Genomic DNA, 14,010 nt, shown 5'->3' with positions numbered 1-14,010 from the left:
GAAGCTAAAATATTAAATACAAAACCAGGATGTCTTTTAAAATACTGTACATAGCCTAAAAGTTACCTTTTTCCTGAGCATTGTTTGTCAATGTTGAAAGACAATTTCAACATTCAAATCTATCTTTCAAGTTATGTTTCAGATATGTTCTGAGAGTGTATTAGTTTTCAAAGTGTCCTGTACAAAGGCATGTACTGTAACTAATGCGTTGTTTCCCCTTTCAGACCATAAGTGCTACAATAACACAGGAGTCGATTACCGTGGCACAGTGAGTGCTACAAAATCTGGCCGACAGTGCCAGCCGTGGAACTCCAACCATCCCCACACTCACACGTTCAATGCAATCCGTTACCCTGAACTCAATGGAGGCCATTCTTACTGCAGGAACCCTGGGAATCATAGAGAAGCCCCCTGGTGCTTCACCTTGGATGAAAATGTCAAGTACGAGCTCTGTGATATTCCAGCCTGTGGTAAACATTCTCTTTTTTTCCATTTCCATATTGGTGCATAAAGGCAAAATGTGCGGAATGTTTCATTGTTGGAAAGGAATGGTTTCATGTTTTCAGCAATACTGGGCTGTGTGACTCCTGTGCAGCTCAACACAGAGAACCTTTGTAGTGTATGAAAAGAGATCTCTGCTAGAGAACAGTGTGCGCCTGAAAGCAAAGCCACAGCATCTGAAACAGGAAATTCCCCCCAACAAGACAAACTTTTACCGTTTCAGCATCTGTTTGGCAACTTAAGCAATTACATCAAATATTTTCACTCGAACTATTTACAGGGAACACAAATATCCTCTATGATATATCATCTCAAAAGCATTTCTACAATTGACGAAGGGCTTGAGTTATGGCAGTAATTGAGCCTATAAATTGCTATTTCCTATCAAGGGATCCCATGGCCAGCATGTATGGCAATAATAATACCGTTATTGTAACCATTATTGTATAAAAGCTTACACAGGACTTTCTGCATTTAAATTCTTACCACAGGCAGAGCCAATGTTACTCTTTCCAAAACAGGGGAAAATGCAACTCCCATCATCCTTAACTAGCTTTACTATCCTTCTCTATAGTAAAAAGATACAGTATTAATCAGATATGTACTCTAAGGGGGTTATTTATCAAGGTCTGAATTTATCTCAGCATTTCCGAGTTAGAAATCCGACCAACTCTGATTGCCCGACTGGACCTTATTTATGAAGAAAAAAGCCAGAAAAATAGGGTCGGGCAAACTTCGGAGCTTTCCCCGAAAACTCTGAATTGTTCAGAGTTTTGCACTGAAATTACTATTTTTCATTGTTTTTTTGCGCAGAAACCACAAACTCGGTACAGACATCAGCACAGACACTGGGACCTTCCCCATTAACTTATACAGGACCTTTAGATGCCAGGGTTTCGGATTCTGAATTTTTAGACCATCAGACTTTAATAAATCTCGAAAAATTTGTCGTTTTTTTCTTTTCTCCAAAAACCACAAATTATTCAAGGTTCAGATATTCGGACCTTGATAAATAACCCCGTAAAAGTTTTAAAACAAAGATTATGTTCATACTATATTTCCAATGAATAAAAAAACATAAAGTGTGCATATAGTTTGCTTTATGAGTATAATCTCCCTTTGCAAATCAACATCTTAACCAGCTTTAGTGTACTAGTGTATATAATGGCACTTCAATTTTAGGTTTAGGTTTTTAAAGGGAGAATAATATAGCTTTAAATATCTCTTCTATATAGATATAATTCTCACGTGAGGGATTTCCATGGTTTATGGCAGGGCTAAGGGCTCGTACACATGGGCATTTCTTTTGTGTTTAACGCAATTTTGAGCACAAATAAATGCATTCACAAATTGATTCCATTATAGTCATTTGTGTTTTAGTCCATTTATTTAGACATAGTATGTTAGATTCTCTTGCACTTGACACGCGTTCAGCTATAAATAAAGTTGAGGGTTGCATTTGGAACTGAAAACACTTATTTGTGTAAAAAACGCATGTAAACACAATATATGAGTTTCGCTCTCACCATGTATTTTAAAAACACCCATGTGTAAGAGGCCTTTAAATATGTCCCCAGTCCCCCCCATTATATAGGGCCCCAAAAAGGTACAAACAGGGGCGCTCCACCAATGAGGCGAGTTGAGACACTCGCCTCAGGCGGCAGCGCCCCCCTGGTTACCAGGGGCGGCAAAAATGCCGCTCCTGGTAACTAAGAGCCGAATTTCCGGTTTTCAACCCGGAAATTCGGCTCTTCTAGTGCAGAGAGCGCAATTGCGCTCTCTGCACTAGCGTCGTGCAGCGCCCCGACCCCCTCCTGCGCAGAAAATGTGAGCGCCGGGAGGAGGGGTCGGGGCGGCAACGAAAGGCCGCCTCAGGCGGCATAAAGGCGCGGATCGGCGCTGGGTACAAAGTTTCCCAGGTCTATTAAATCATAACCAATTAGGCCTTTGCTTTTCAAGAGCTGATCAGTGAACTCTCCCTGTTTAATAGGTGCTATGGGTTACAGGACCTGTACCCGACTTTGCACCTTTTATCACATTAACCCCAAAAATTGTCTTCTTTCATAGAAATTTGGTCAGCACTGGAGGTAGGTTTAACTCTTTGCTAAAATTCAGCTCGTTACTGAAACTGTAACTGTATCAAACTTGTAGTAAATTACCTAAACGTTATGACAATTGCATTTTCCACCTTACCTGTTAAAACTCCATTATTAAATGGGTTGTTCACCTTCAAATACTTTTTTAGATAGTTCACCAGAAATAAATACTTTTTCCAACTACTTTCTATTTTCTATTTGTGACTGTTTTTCTAATATTGAAGTGTAAAGTATAATTTTTCACCTTCTAAAGCAGCTCTGGGGGGGGTCGCTGACTATTTAACTTTTCTAAATTGATACGTTTAGCTGATGCATTTTTTATCTTTGTCCCTGCTGAGTTTAATTAAAGATCTAAAAATGAATATGGCTATAAATACCATGTTTTATATACTGAACTTATTGCACCAGCCGAAAGTTTCAGCTTCTCAATAGCAACAATGATAAAGGACTTCAAACGTGTCACAGGGGGTCACCATCTTGGAAAGTGTTTGCAACACTCACATTCTCAGTGGGCTCTGATCAGCTGTTGAGAAGCTAAAATTAAGGTTCATCACAAATGATTGCAAAATATTCCACAGAGGCTGCTGAGAAATGTATCAATTAATTGTGTTAACTAAATGTAGCAAATTGGAACATGTCTGGAATGCTCCAGGGTCACTGAGCTGCCAGACTGAAACACTAGAGACAGGAACATTGAACTTTAAATTTAAATTTTGGGAAAACGATAAAAAATAACAGATGGAAAGCAATTGAAAAAAGTCTTTGTTTATGGTGAACAATCTGAAAACAACTGAACTGAAACTCTAACTTTAACTTTAGTAGTGGATGTGAAATGTATTCATTGTCTTACAAATGGCTTCTTCTTATTTTTGTACTTTAGACTTTAAAGACTCAAAGGAAAAGAACAAAATGGAAATCCTGTATATACTGGTTCCTAGTGTTGCCATCCCCCTAGCTATTGCCCTGCTCTTTTTCTTCATTTGCATCTGCAGAAATAATCAGAAAGCTTCGTCTCCACCAGTGCAAAGACAACCCAAACATGTGCGAGGGCAGAATGTGGAAATGTCCATGTTAAATGCTTACAAACCTAAGGTATGGCATAAATAGAGCTGAATGAAATGATGTGTGAATGTACTACTGGCTGAATGAGATGTCAGCATTACATATGTCTGAATAAGATCAATATCAGAATCAGCAAATGGAACTTGCATATACAGTATAACGTGAACTCCTGGCAACCCCCATTGTCTGTACATCCTCAGTGTAAGGGATAGGGATCTATGCAATTAGGAAAGGAGGGAAAAATGAATGGGGCTTGTTCTATATAGCTGCTTAAGTTCAGATTTAACTTCTTTGTTGTCTGCAATGTGTTTCTTCTGTGTGTTCTAGTTCCTGTGGTTTTGATCAGATGTTTCCATATTGTTCTACAATATCTTGGAGTATTTACGTGACAAATTAACTCCAGTAATGGATAAGCAACTGATATATCTTTATGGGAAAATATTGTTTAGAATCAGATGCTAGTCAAACATGTATGACCACAAATGCATTAAGGGGCAGACTTATCAAGGGTCGAATTGAAAATTCGAAATCCAAATTCTCAAGTTTTTTTTATGGTCAAAACTGCCAGATTAGACTAGGGAGTTATTCAAATTCAAATTGAATTTTTAAAAAAATTAGAATTTGAGTTTCGAGATTTATCATACTCTGGCACTTTAAGAACTCGAATTAGACTATTCACCACCTAAAACCTGCCAAATTGCTGTTTAAGTCAATGGGAGAGGTCCAGGGATCAATTTGGAGTTGGTTGCAGCCTTCCTGACATTCAAGTTTTTTTGAGAGAGAAAACTAGAATCGAGTTTTTAAAATTCAAATCGAATTTCACCCGAGTTTAAAAAAAATTGATTTTTATAATACATTTCAAGTTCATGGGAGTTTAAAAAAACTTACGTGAATTCGAAATTCGACCCTTTGATAAATGTGCCTCAAAAGGGCACATTTACTAAGGGTCCAATATCGAAGTGAAAATACTTTGAAATCCGACCATCAAATTTTAGTAGTACGATAGTTTTTTTTGATGGAATATGGCCGTTTTCGAATTAAAATAGTTTGATAGAACAATTAAATCCTTTGTTTCTAACGATTTCGACCGATTTTACAAAAAAAAACTTTGACTTGTCAAAATTTAGCCAAACACTCATGTAGGTTGTCCTAGGTCATAGGCTGAACAGCAATTCGGCAGGTTTAAGGTGGCGAAGGGTCGACGTTTTTTAAAGAGACAGTGCTTTGATTATCGAATGGTCGAATTTTCAAAGTTTTTTCTATTCGAATCAAATTTTGGGCTATTCGTTGGTTGAAGTACCCAAAAATTACTTAGAAATTAGAAGTTTTTTAATTCTAATTTTCACTTCGACTCTTAGTAAATGTGCCCCAAAATAATGCAGTACTTCCCATTATAGCAAAGGAATTACATTCTCATGTATTGCATTTACTGGGCAATCTAAGCAACTTTTGCCTTTGCATACATTGAAAAAATAAAGGCATAACACATAGTCGTTGTCTGCTTTTTCAGCACAAAGGGAAAACATATGTTATTATTTTCATTAGCATTTCTGTAGCTTTACCATTTTCCTTTTGTAACATTTTTGCAGCTTATTGCAATGGAAACTTTATTCCATTGATTCTTTGTCCCTCTAGAGATGGCAGAGATTTTATTTGTAGTATACTCCCATTAATATACTAGATTGCTAACCATGCTGCCAGCCATAACAGTCACCTTATGACATAGTTGACTAGGCAGCGTCTGTAAGCATTTTATTTAGCAGTTCTCCAGTTTGCAATGTCAGCAGTCTGGTTGCTAAGGTCCAAATTGCCCTAGCAACCATACATTGAGTTGAATATGAAATTGGAATAAGAATAGGAGATGACCAAAAAAGAGGAGCAATAAAAAAGTACCAATAACAATACAATTGTAGCCTTGTTTTCCAGATGGGGTCAGTGACCCCATTTAAAATCTGAAAAGAGAAGAAAAAAACTAAAATAATTTCAAAAACTATAAAAAAGGAAAAATGAATGCCATAAGTTGCTTAGAATTACCCATTCTATAACATGAAAGGTGAGCCACTTCTTTAGGAAGGCCACTGGGAAGCTCTCTGGAATGAGCCATATGGAGGCTGAGTAATCACTGAGATGCTATTTGATGGGTAACATAGTGACTGTGTGAGGGACCTGTAATTAATTGTGTTGTGGGTCAGGAAAAGGTTGTGCCAAGGAGAACAAGGAGACTGTGTGATTCACTAATGGGAAGCTATGTGATGGTCACTGGGGGCCCAGATACCTTCTCCATTATTAAACTGTGAAGCTTTAATAAACACAAGTTAGTTTTGTAGCCACTTACATTTGAAGTGTTACAGGTTTGAAACAGACCTGAGGTAATAGTAAGAATGGACTGATTGGGACTGACCTTGACTAGGGTCCAGCAGACCCTCTAATATTGGAGCAGGCTGAGGTTTCCTTTAGTTCTGTGCTTCAAAACATGTTGTACATTGTCATACAACACATACTTCTCAAACAAAACACATTCAGAACTGCTTGGATTAAAGGGAGTGTGCACAGCCAAAGCTTTATGACTTTATTCTCTTTTATGGGGTTCCGTAATGTTCGTTAAAACAGGCAAACCCCAACCAAGGTTAAAGAAAGGTCATTTCACTTTCATTACTTAAAAATAATTTACAATACACCAGTTCTAAACAAGATTGGCCTACAGGATTTGTGTAATATAAACCATCTGTCCTCTAACAACACTGCTAATTCTCTGCCTTTGCCATAGACTCAGCTGGCTCCATTCATACAGTACTTCATTTGTACACAGATGATAGCTCACTTCTTTTAATTATGTGATAAGTAATTAAGTTTAATAGATCATCGCTGTCCTTCCCAAGAACACCATGCAGCAAGGTGCTTGTGTATTGGTATCTGACTTGCTGCGTTCAACCCTGTCTATAAGTATGATACAGAATAAAGGTTGCAAGCTCTTGTGAACAGGGCCCTCCAGTCCTTTTATTATTCTGTGGCCCTTGTTGTTAAATTATTATACAATCCTTGTCTATGATCAATTACAATAACGTTTTGCTGGCACTGTATTAATGTATGATGATAATAAAGAATGGAAACATACATTTATGTCTGGGATGTTAAAAAAGAAGGAAAGCTACGGAGGCATTTTATTGCCAATAGATTAGCTGCAATAGTGCAAGCTAGAATGCTATATTTATTCTGTAGAATGTTTTACCATACCTGAGTAAAAAGCTCTAGAAGCTCTCTGTTTGTATAGGATAGCAGCTGCAGTATTAGCTTGGTGTGACATCACTTCCTGTCTGAGTCTCCCTCTGCTCACTGGGCTCTGGGCTCAGATTACAGCAGAGAAGGGAGGGGGGGAGGAGCAAACTGAGCATGCTCACGCTTGGGGCAAGGAGGTTTAAGCTGAAAAAAGGAAGTCTGATACAGAAGTCCACGTGTACACAATAGAAGGAAAGAAATGCAGTGTTTGTTTTGACAGAGGACTCAGAGCAACATTAATTTGAGGGTTTACTGGTCTATTTAGGTGGACCTTTCTGATAAGTCTTACATAGTTTTAGGGATGCACCAAATCCACTATTTTGGATTCGGCCAAACCCCCGAATCCTTCGCGAAAGATTCAGCCGAATACCGAACCAAATCCGAACCCTAATTTGCATTTGCAAATTAGGGGTGGGAAGGGGAAACATTTTTTACTTCCTTGTTTTGTGACAAAAAGTCACGCAATTTCCCTCCCCGCCCCTAATTTGCATATGCAAATTAGGATTCGGATTCGGTTCAGACGAATCCTGCTGAAAAAGCCCAAATCCTGGCCGAATCCCAAATCAAATCCTGGATTCGGTGCATCCCTACTTAGTTTTAACCTTTACTTCTCCTTTAAGTGAAAAAAAATGAAAACAAGTATAAATCTTTTAGAAACATTAAACTGTAAAACCTATACTTGTACATGGCCGACTGACCCACACTGCATTTCCCCGTACTTAATGCCAAACAAAAAATATGCCTAACATGGAAAAAAATAGGGAAATGTAATTTTGTGTAAAAACATATATATATTTTAGTTACTTATGGTAGGTCTAATTTCAGTAGTTCCTGGGTGCAATTGTAATTTATCTTGTCTGTTCTTAACCTTGCCTGTCCCTGACCATCGTAGTTTGCTACCTGTCCTTTGTCTGTTTACTGACTACCCTCTTGGATCCTGTTACTGTACTGCGATATTGGTGTTATTTATCCGGCCTGTGACCGATCTTGTCTCCTGAATCTGTTCTGCCTTCCCCAATTGGGATTGACTCAGGCTGTCCCTTGACTACGCTCTTGGTTCCCTGTTCCTTCAGTAAATGTTTGGTTCCCATGTCTGCCCAGAACTCTCTCCTTGGTCCTCTCACTTTTAGACCTGGCAGCATCTGAGTAGCGGAGGGCTCCTCCTAGGGTTGCCACCTTTCCGTGGCCCATGATCCAGACAGGGACGGAGCTATGATGTTTGAGGCTGGGCCAGATGAGGGCAGAGCAAGAGCCGTCATGGGGCGGGGTTATGGCTGATCGCCATGTCAATCAAGGGAGATCCTGCCCAGTTTTCCTTATTTGAAAACCAGGCTGTCCGGGTGAAATCCAATCCAAAACAATTTGTTTGAGGTTGCTGTGAAATAGCCTTTAAAGTATGCCACATATAGGATTTTATACTTTATCATCATTAAAAAAAAGACTCTTTTACATGGGAATCAGCTTTAGGCCCACAAGGACACACTCTTTTCCCTATACAATGTATGTGTTGTGGCATATTTACGTGTGTGTCTATACTGTTTGCTCCAATTTGAGGTAGTTATGTTGCAATCAGCTAGAATATAAGGGAATTAATATAATCTGTGTCACTGAGTTTTTAAATAGATGTACAGTATCTCTGAAATAAATACAGAACATAATTTTTATTGTTCCAAAGGAGTTTTAAGTGGAAAATTCACATTTCTTATACATAGATATCTTCTCATACATTCCTGTTTAAAGTGTTGCATATTTGGCTGTTCATTTACACAATGTTGTTTCATTTTACAGAGCAAAGCAAAAGAACTACCTCTTTCTGCAGTAAGGTTTATGGAAGAGCTCGGGGAGTGTGCATTTGGAAAGATTTATAAAGGACATCTCTACCTTCCAGGAATGGATCATGCACAGCTTGTGGCTATCAAGACGCTGAAAGATTATAACAATCCTCAGCAATGGGCCGACTTTCAGCAAGAGGCATCACTTATGACTGAATTGCATCATCCAAATGTTGTGTGTCTTCTTGGAGTGGTTACACAAGAGCAGCCAGTGTGCATGTTGTTTGAATTCATGAATCAAGGAGACTTGCATGAATTTCTCATCATGAGATCCCCTCATTCTGATGTTGGGTGCAGCAGTGATGAAGATGGTACAGTTAAATCGAGCCTTGATCATGGAGATTTCTTACATATTGCGATTCAGATTGCTGCAGGTATGGAGTATCTGTCAAGCCATTTTTTTGTCCATAAAGATCTTGCAGCACGTAACATATTAGTTGGTGAACAACTTCATGTGAAAATTTCAGATCTTGGGTTGTCAAGAGAAATATACTCATCAGACTACTATAGAGTTCAAAATAAATCTCTTCTTCCAATTCGATGGATGCCACCCGAAGCCATAATGTATGGGAAATTCTCCACTGATTCAGATATCTGGTCATATGGCGTTGTACTTTGGGAAATCTTTAGCTTTGGCCTTCAGCCGTATTATGGGTTTAGCAACCAAGAAGTTATAGAAATGGCCAGAAAAAGACAGCTTCTTCCATGTTCAGAAGATTGCCCACCAAGAATGTATAGTTTGATGACTGAATGTTGGCAAGAAATACCATCCAGAAGGCCCAGGTTCAAAGACATCCTTGTGAGACTGAGAACATGGGAAGGTATCTCTAGTCATACAAGTTCAACTACACCTTCAGGTGGGAATGCTACCACTCAAACAACCTCACTAAGTGCAAGCCCAGTAAGCAACCTTAGTAATCAAAGATATCCCAATTTTCTTTTCTCACCACAAGCAATGCCGCAGGCCCAAATTGCTGGCTTTATTGCCCCACCCTTACCTCAGAATCAGAGATTCATTCCAATAAATGGGTACCCAATTCCACCAGGATATGCTGCTTTTCCAACTGCTCACTACCAGCCTCAAGCACCTCCAAGAGTGATTCAGCACTGCCCACCACCAAAGAGTCGATCCCCCAGTAGTGCCAGCGGATCTACAAGCACTGGTCATGTAACAAGCCTGCCTTCATCAGGATCGACCCAGGATGCAAATATCCCTTTACTGTCACACATGTCTATGCAGAGCCATACAGGCAACATAGGCATGCCACCTTTTGGAAGCAAAACAAACAAGCCATACAAAATGGACATGAAACAATCGTCTTTAATAGAAGACTCAGATATTCACAGGCACAATGAATCAATGATTACGGCAGAGTTTTAACTTTGCAATACTTTTGTAAATACTATATGCAGTAAAATAGGAAAGACAAACAAAATTTTATATGAAATATTTTTATTGAACTGAAGTCATTCCAGATGGTAACAGAAAATTCCTACAAGTATCTTCTGTGAAGTCAGAATCCGTGCCTAAACATGGTGGAAAACCTTCCAGTTCGGAAAGAGGTGTCAATATCTTGTATTGATTGTACAGTGACAGGTTTTACAATACAGGGAAGGTAAAAGAGTTTGGAGAGCAGGGTTCACTACAAATTTATATTGTATTTAGGGCGTGCTTATGCATTAATAAATAACATGCCTCTACGATATTTATCATCACATTCAAAATCAAATTGTAAAAGCAGAATTGCTTTCCCTTAGCCACAAATCTTATGTAATGAAAGACAAGGGGCGTATTTATCAAAGAGTGATGTTAGAGATCGCCACAGTCCTCTAGAGTGAAATTCCGCCACTCTCTATTCATTTCTATGGGATTTTGAAGACATATTTATCAAAGGATGAAATTTCACCCATTGATAAATACTCTTTTAAAAACCCCATAGAAATGAATGGAGAGTGGTGGAATTTCACTCTAGAGGACTGTGGCGATCTCTAACGTCACTCTTTGATAAATATACCCCATAATGTTTGGCCAGGTGCAATAACCCAACCAACCAGCAGTTAGTGTTTATTGGTCATCTTGCCAAACGTAGCAACTTTTATTACATATAGGGGAAAGAGTACTACTGAGCTGAAATATGTGACAACATATTGGGAAAGTCATTAATGATAAACTGTAGTTAACAATGCTAAAAATCTTGCTTCTTAAAACTTGGCAAGGTTTCTAGTTTTGTCATAAACCTGCTTATGAAAAAAAACTCAAATCAAATGTCTAAAGTTCATTTAGATGAAGGTAAGTTTGACAAAAATAAGGTTGCCTTTAAATGTTTATGCTCATATTTGGAATGCAGAATTTTCTGCAGAGCAACATGTTCAACATTGGTCCTTTCTGCCAGTCACCATTATTTCTCTGATACCTCTCTTGCCTTTCTGCACAACAGAAATGAGTAGAACTAACCACAATGAATTTATAATATTCGCAGATATTTTTCCACTGTCAGAATGAAATATTTTCAGTTTTTCTTCTGTGGTTCTAAGCAGATTTATTTCTTACCCCTAATTTTCCAAGAGGCCAGAGGAAGCAGATTGATACAACCCCTAGAGGTTAAGACAAGTCCTACAGCATCATTTACCTTTTATTTAGTCAAACTGCATATTTAGGAATGATACAAATTGTCTTTCATTTTGTTTTTGGCTTATGGCACATGGGATGTTTTCAGCGGTCACCAACAATGATGCTGGAAATGGGAGAAAAATGTAAAAATATGTTTTGTCTCGAGATATTGCAGTTGGGCTGCTTTGGTAAATGAACCCTACTATCCACATTCAAGAAGAAATGCTGAGTTTTGTCACAGATATGAAAGAGTTTGTGTTTAAGGGTCTACATCTCAAGACCAATGTGAAACCATTGAAATAGTACTGTATGCTGTGTGGGAGCTTTAACTCTATGGGACATCTTGAAAGGTCTCCATAAATTACTTACAGTGATTGGTGACTTTACTGCAGTTTGATTTAGTTTTTGGACATTACTTCCAAGTTGTTGTTATTGCCCTGCAGTCATTGTCATGGTCATAGTGTCAGGTATATGCTGTACTACGTTAAAGGCACACTTCATTTCAAAATCATTTTTGTATCCTAGGTAGAATTAGAATTATTGCCTTAGGGTCCCTAAACATTGGTAGCTTTTCCCCTCTTTTAATTAGATTACAGTAAATATTTTGTGTTATTACTTTTTGTGAACACACTAAGAACCACATATCCATATCGATGAATGCAGTGCTAGAAAGGGGAAAATAGGTTTAAAATAATGTACCTGGAAAAAAAGAAAGAACCATGTCAAACACCCCATAAATCTTATAGAAAACTATGGAAGAATTTTATAAAGTTATGCCTTCTACCTATTTATGTCTTTCTATTGACCAACTGTAACAGTTTCTTAAATGATAGCAGGAATATTCAGACAAGTCGTTTTAAAAGGTCATAATAGTAGTTTTAACAGTGTGGATCTTGTTGTTGCTATGCAACTATAATATAATGCTTCATTTCAACATGACAATCATTGTTTCCAGGAATATTTATTTGATTTAGTATAGAGTTGTAGTAAATGTGGGATATTCCCATTTGACTATGTAGGCCATTAACATTATGGCTTATATGTATGTATAGCTGTGCAGGATGAATCCTATGGAAAAAGAATTCTGTGGCCTGATATGGGTTGATTTTGTTCACACAGAAAAGGATCTCAGTGGGTTCATTCAGAAAACAACAGAAACCCACAGGCTTTCTCGGACACTACACTCCTGATATTTTAAGGGGGCTCTTTGTATGAACAGTATTGCTTATGTAGCCAACATGGACTGTTCATTTGGAAACCACTTCAACATTTAAATATTATGTTTAGATTATCACACTGTCAGTGTTTATATTTAAATAGTTCTTTATGGAATTTACAGTTCAAAACAGCTTAAACCTGAAATGACAATTTTTGTATTGAATTTATTTACAAATCTTTTGCACAAACCTGTTATGTTTCATACTGCAGAAATGAGAATACAAATCTGCATTTAAAATCTGTGTGTGTGTTTTATTGGGAGTCTTGATCACTGCCTGCTTAAATATGGCATAAATCCTGCACCATATTTATGTACAAAAAAAAAAAATATATATATATATATATATACAGTATATATATATATATATATATATATATATATATATATATATATATATATATATATATATATATATATATATATATATATATATATATATATATAAACAAACAAAGCTGCTGCACTCTCAGAATTTTAAAATAGAAAATTACATGCAGCATACTCAACGTTTCACTCCTATACAGGGACATTCATCAAGAGTATGTAAACAAGTAACAAACTACAGCTCTGTTTACATGATCACATGATTGTTTTTCCATATATTGCAATATATTTAAGCTGGCCAACTGCATCAAAGTCATCCCATATCTGGCCAGTCCTACACTCAATTTTCATCTGATCCATTAAGAATTCTATTGCTTCATTATACATTTTACACAGGGACATGGGGGTATATTTATCAAAGTGTGAAGTTAGAGATCACTACAGTCCTCTAGAGTGAGATTCTGCCACTCTCCATTCATTTCTATGGGATTTTTAAAAGAGTATTTATCAATGGGTGAAAGTGAAAGTTCATCCTTTGATAAATACACCTTTGGCAATGTCTAACTTCACTTTTTGATAAAAAAGGTAAGTTTTACCTGCAACTTACTTGCTGCTTTCAAGGTTAAAACTCCTAAAGGACTTAATGGAATAAATAGTGATCCTGTCCCTTAACTAAACACTACGAATGGTAAAAATGGACCAAATTGGTACAAAAAAATATGGGTGAATACTGTGAACATACAGAATTGTCCAAGAACCGAACCAAATCCTAATTGCATATGCAAATTAAGGGTGGGAAGGGGAAAACATTTTTTACTTCCTTGTTTTGTGACAAAAAGTTAAGTGATTTCCCTCCCTGCCCCTAATTTGCATATACAAATTAGGAGTCAGACTTGGTTCAGCTGGGCAGAAGAATTCGGCCAAATCCTGCTGAAAAAGGCTGAATCCCAAACCGAATCCTGGATTCGGTGCACCCCTACACCAAACACCACCAATGTCCTATATAGTAGGCAGTGAGGGCTCTGCAAAAATAACTTACATTCTAAAAGAAAGAAAAACTTAAGTAATGACACCAATACAAATGCAGTC

The 14,010-nt window shown here is 37.6% G+C and overlaps 1 protein-coding gene across 1 annotated transcript in view; it reads left to right on the top strand.

The window, feature by feature from the left end:
• Positions 1-10,656, top strand: part of LOC108715530 (inactive tyrosine-protein kinase transmembrane receptor ROR1) — a 156,603-nt gene extending 145,947 nt beyond the window's left edge. Inside the window, exons 7-9 of the mRNA XM_018260764.2 lie at positions 225-470; positions 3,478-3,689; positions 8,724-10,656. Of these exons, the coding sequence (XP_018116253.1) occupies positions 225-470; positions 3,478-3,689; positions 8,724-10,148 (1,883 nt within the window). The 3' untranslated portion in view covers positions 10,149-10,656. The remainder of the gene's footprint in view (positions 1-224; positions 471-3,477; positions 3,690-8,723) is intronic.
• The last annotated feature ends 3,354 nt before the right edge of the window (positions 10,657-14,010 follow it).

The sequence above is a fragment of the Xenopus laevis genome, chromosome 4S (genome assembly GCF_017654675.1).
Source record: "Xenopus laevis strain J_2021 chromosome 4S, Xenopus_laevis_v10.1, whole genome shotgun sequence".
NCBI classification, from domain to species: Eukaryota; Metazoa; Chordata; class Amphibia; order Anura; family Pipidae; genus Xenopus; species Xenopus laevis.
This window is presented reverse-complemented; position numbering and strand designations above follow the sequence as displayed.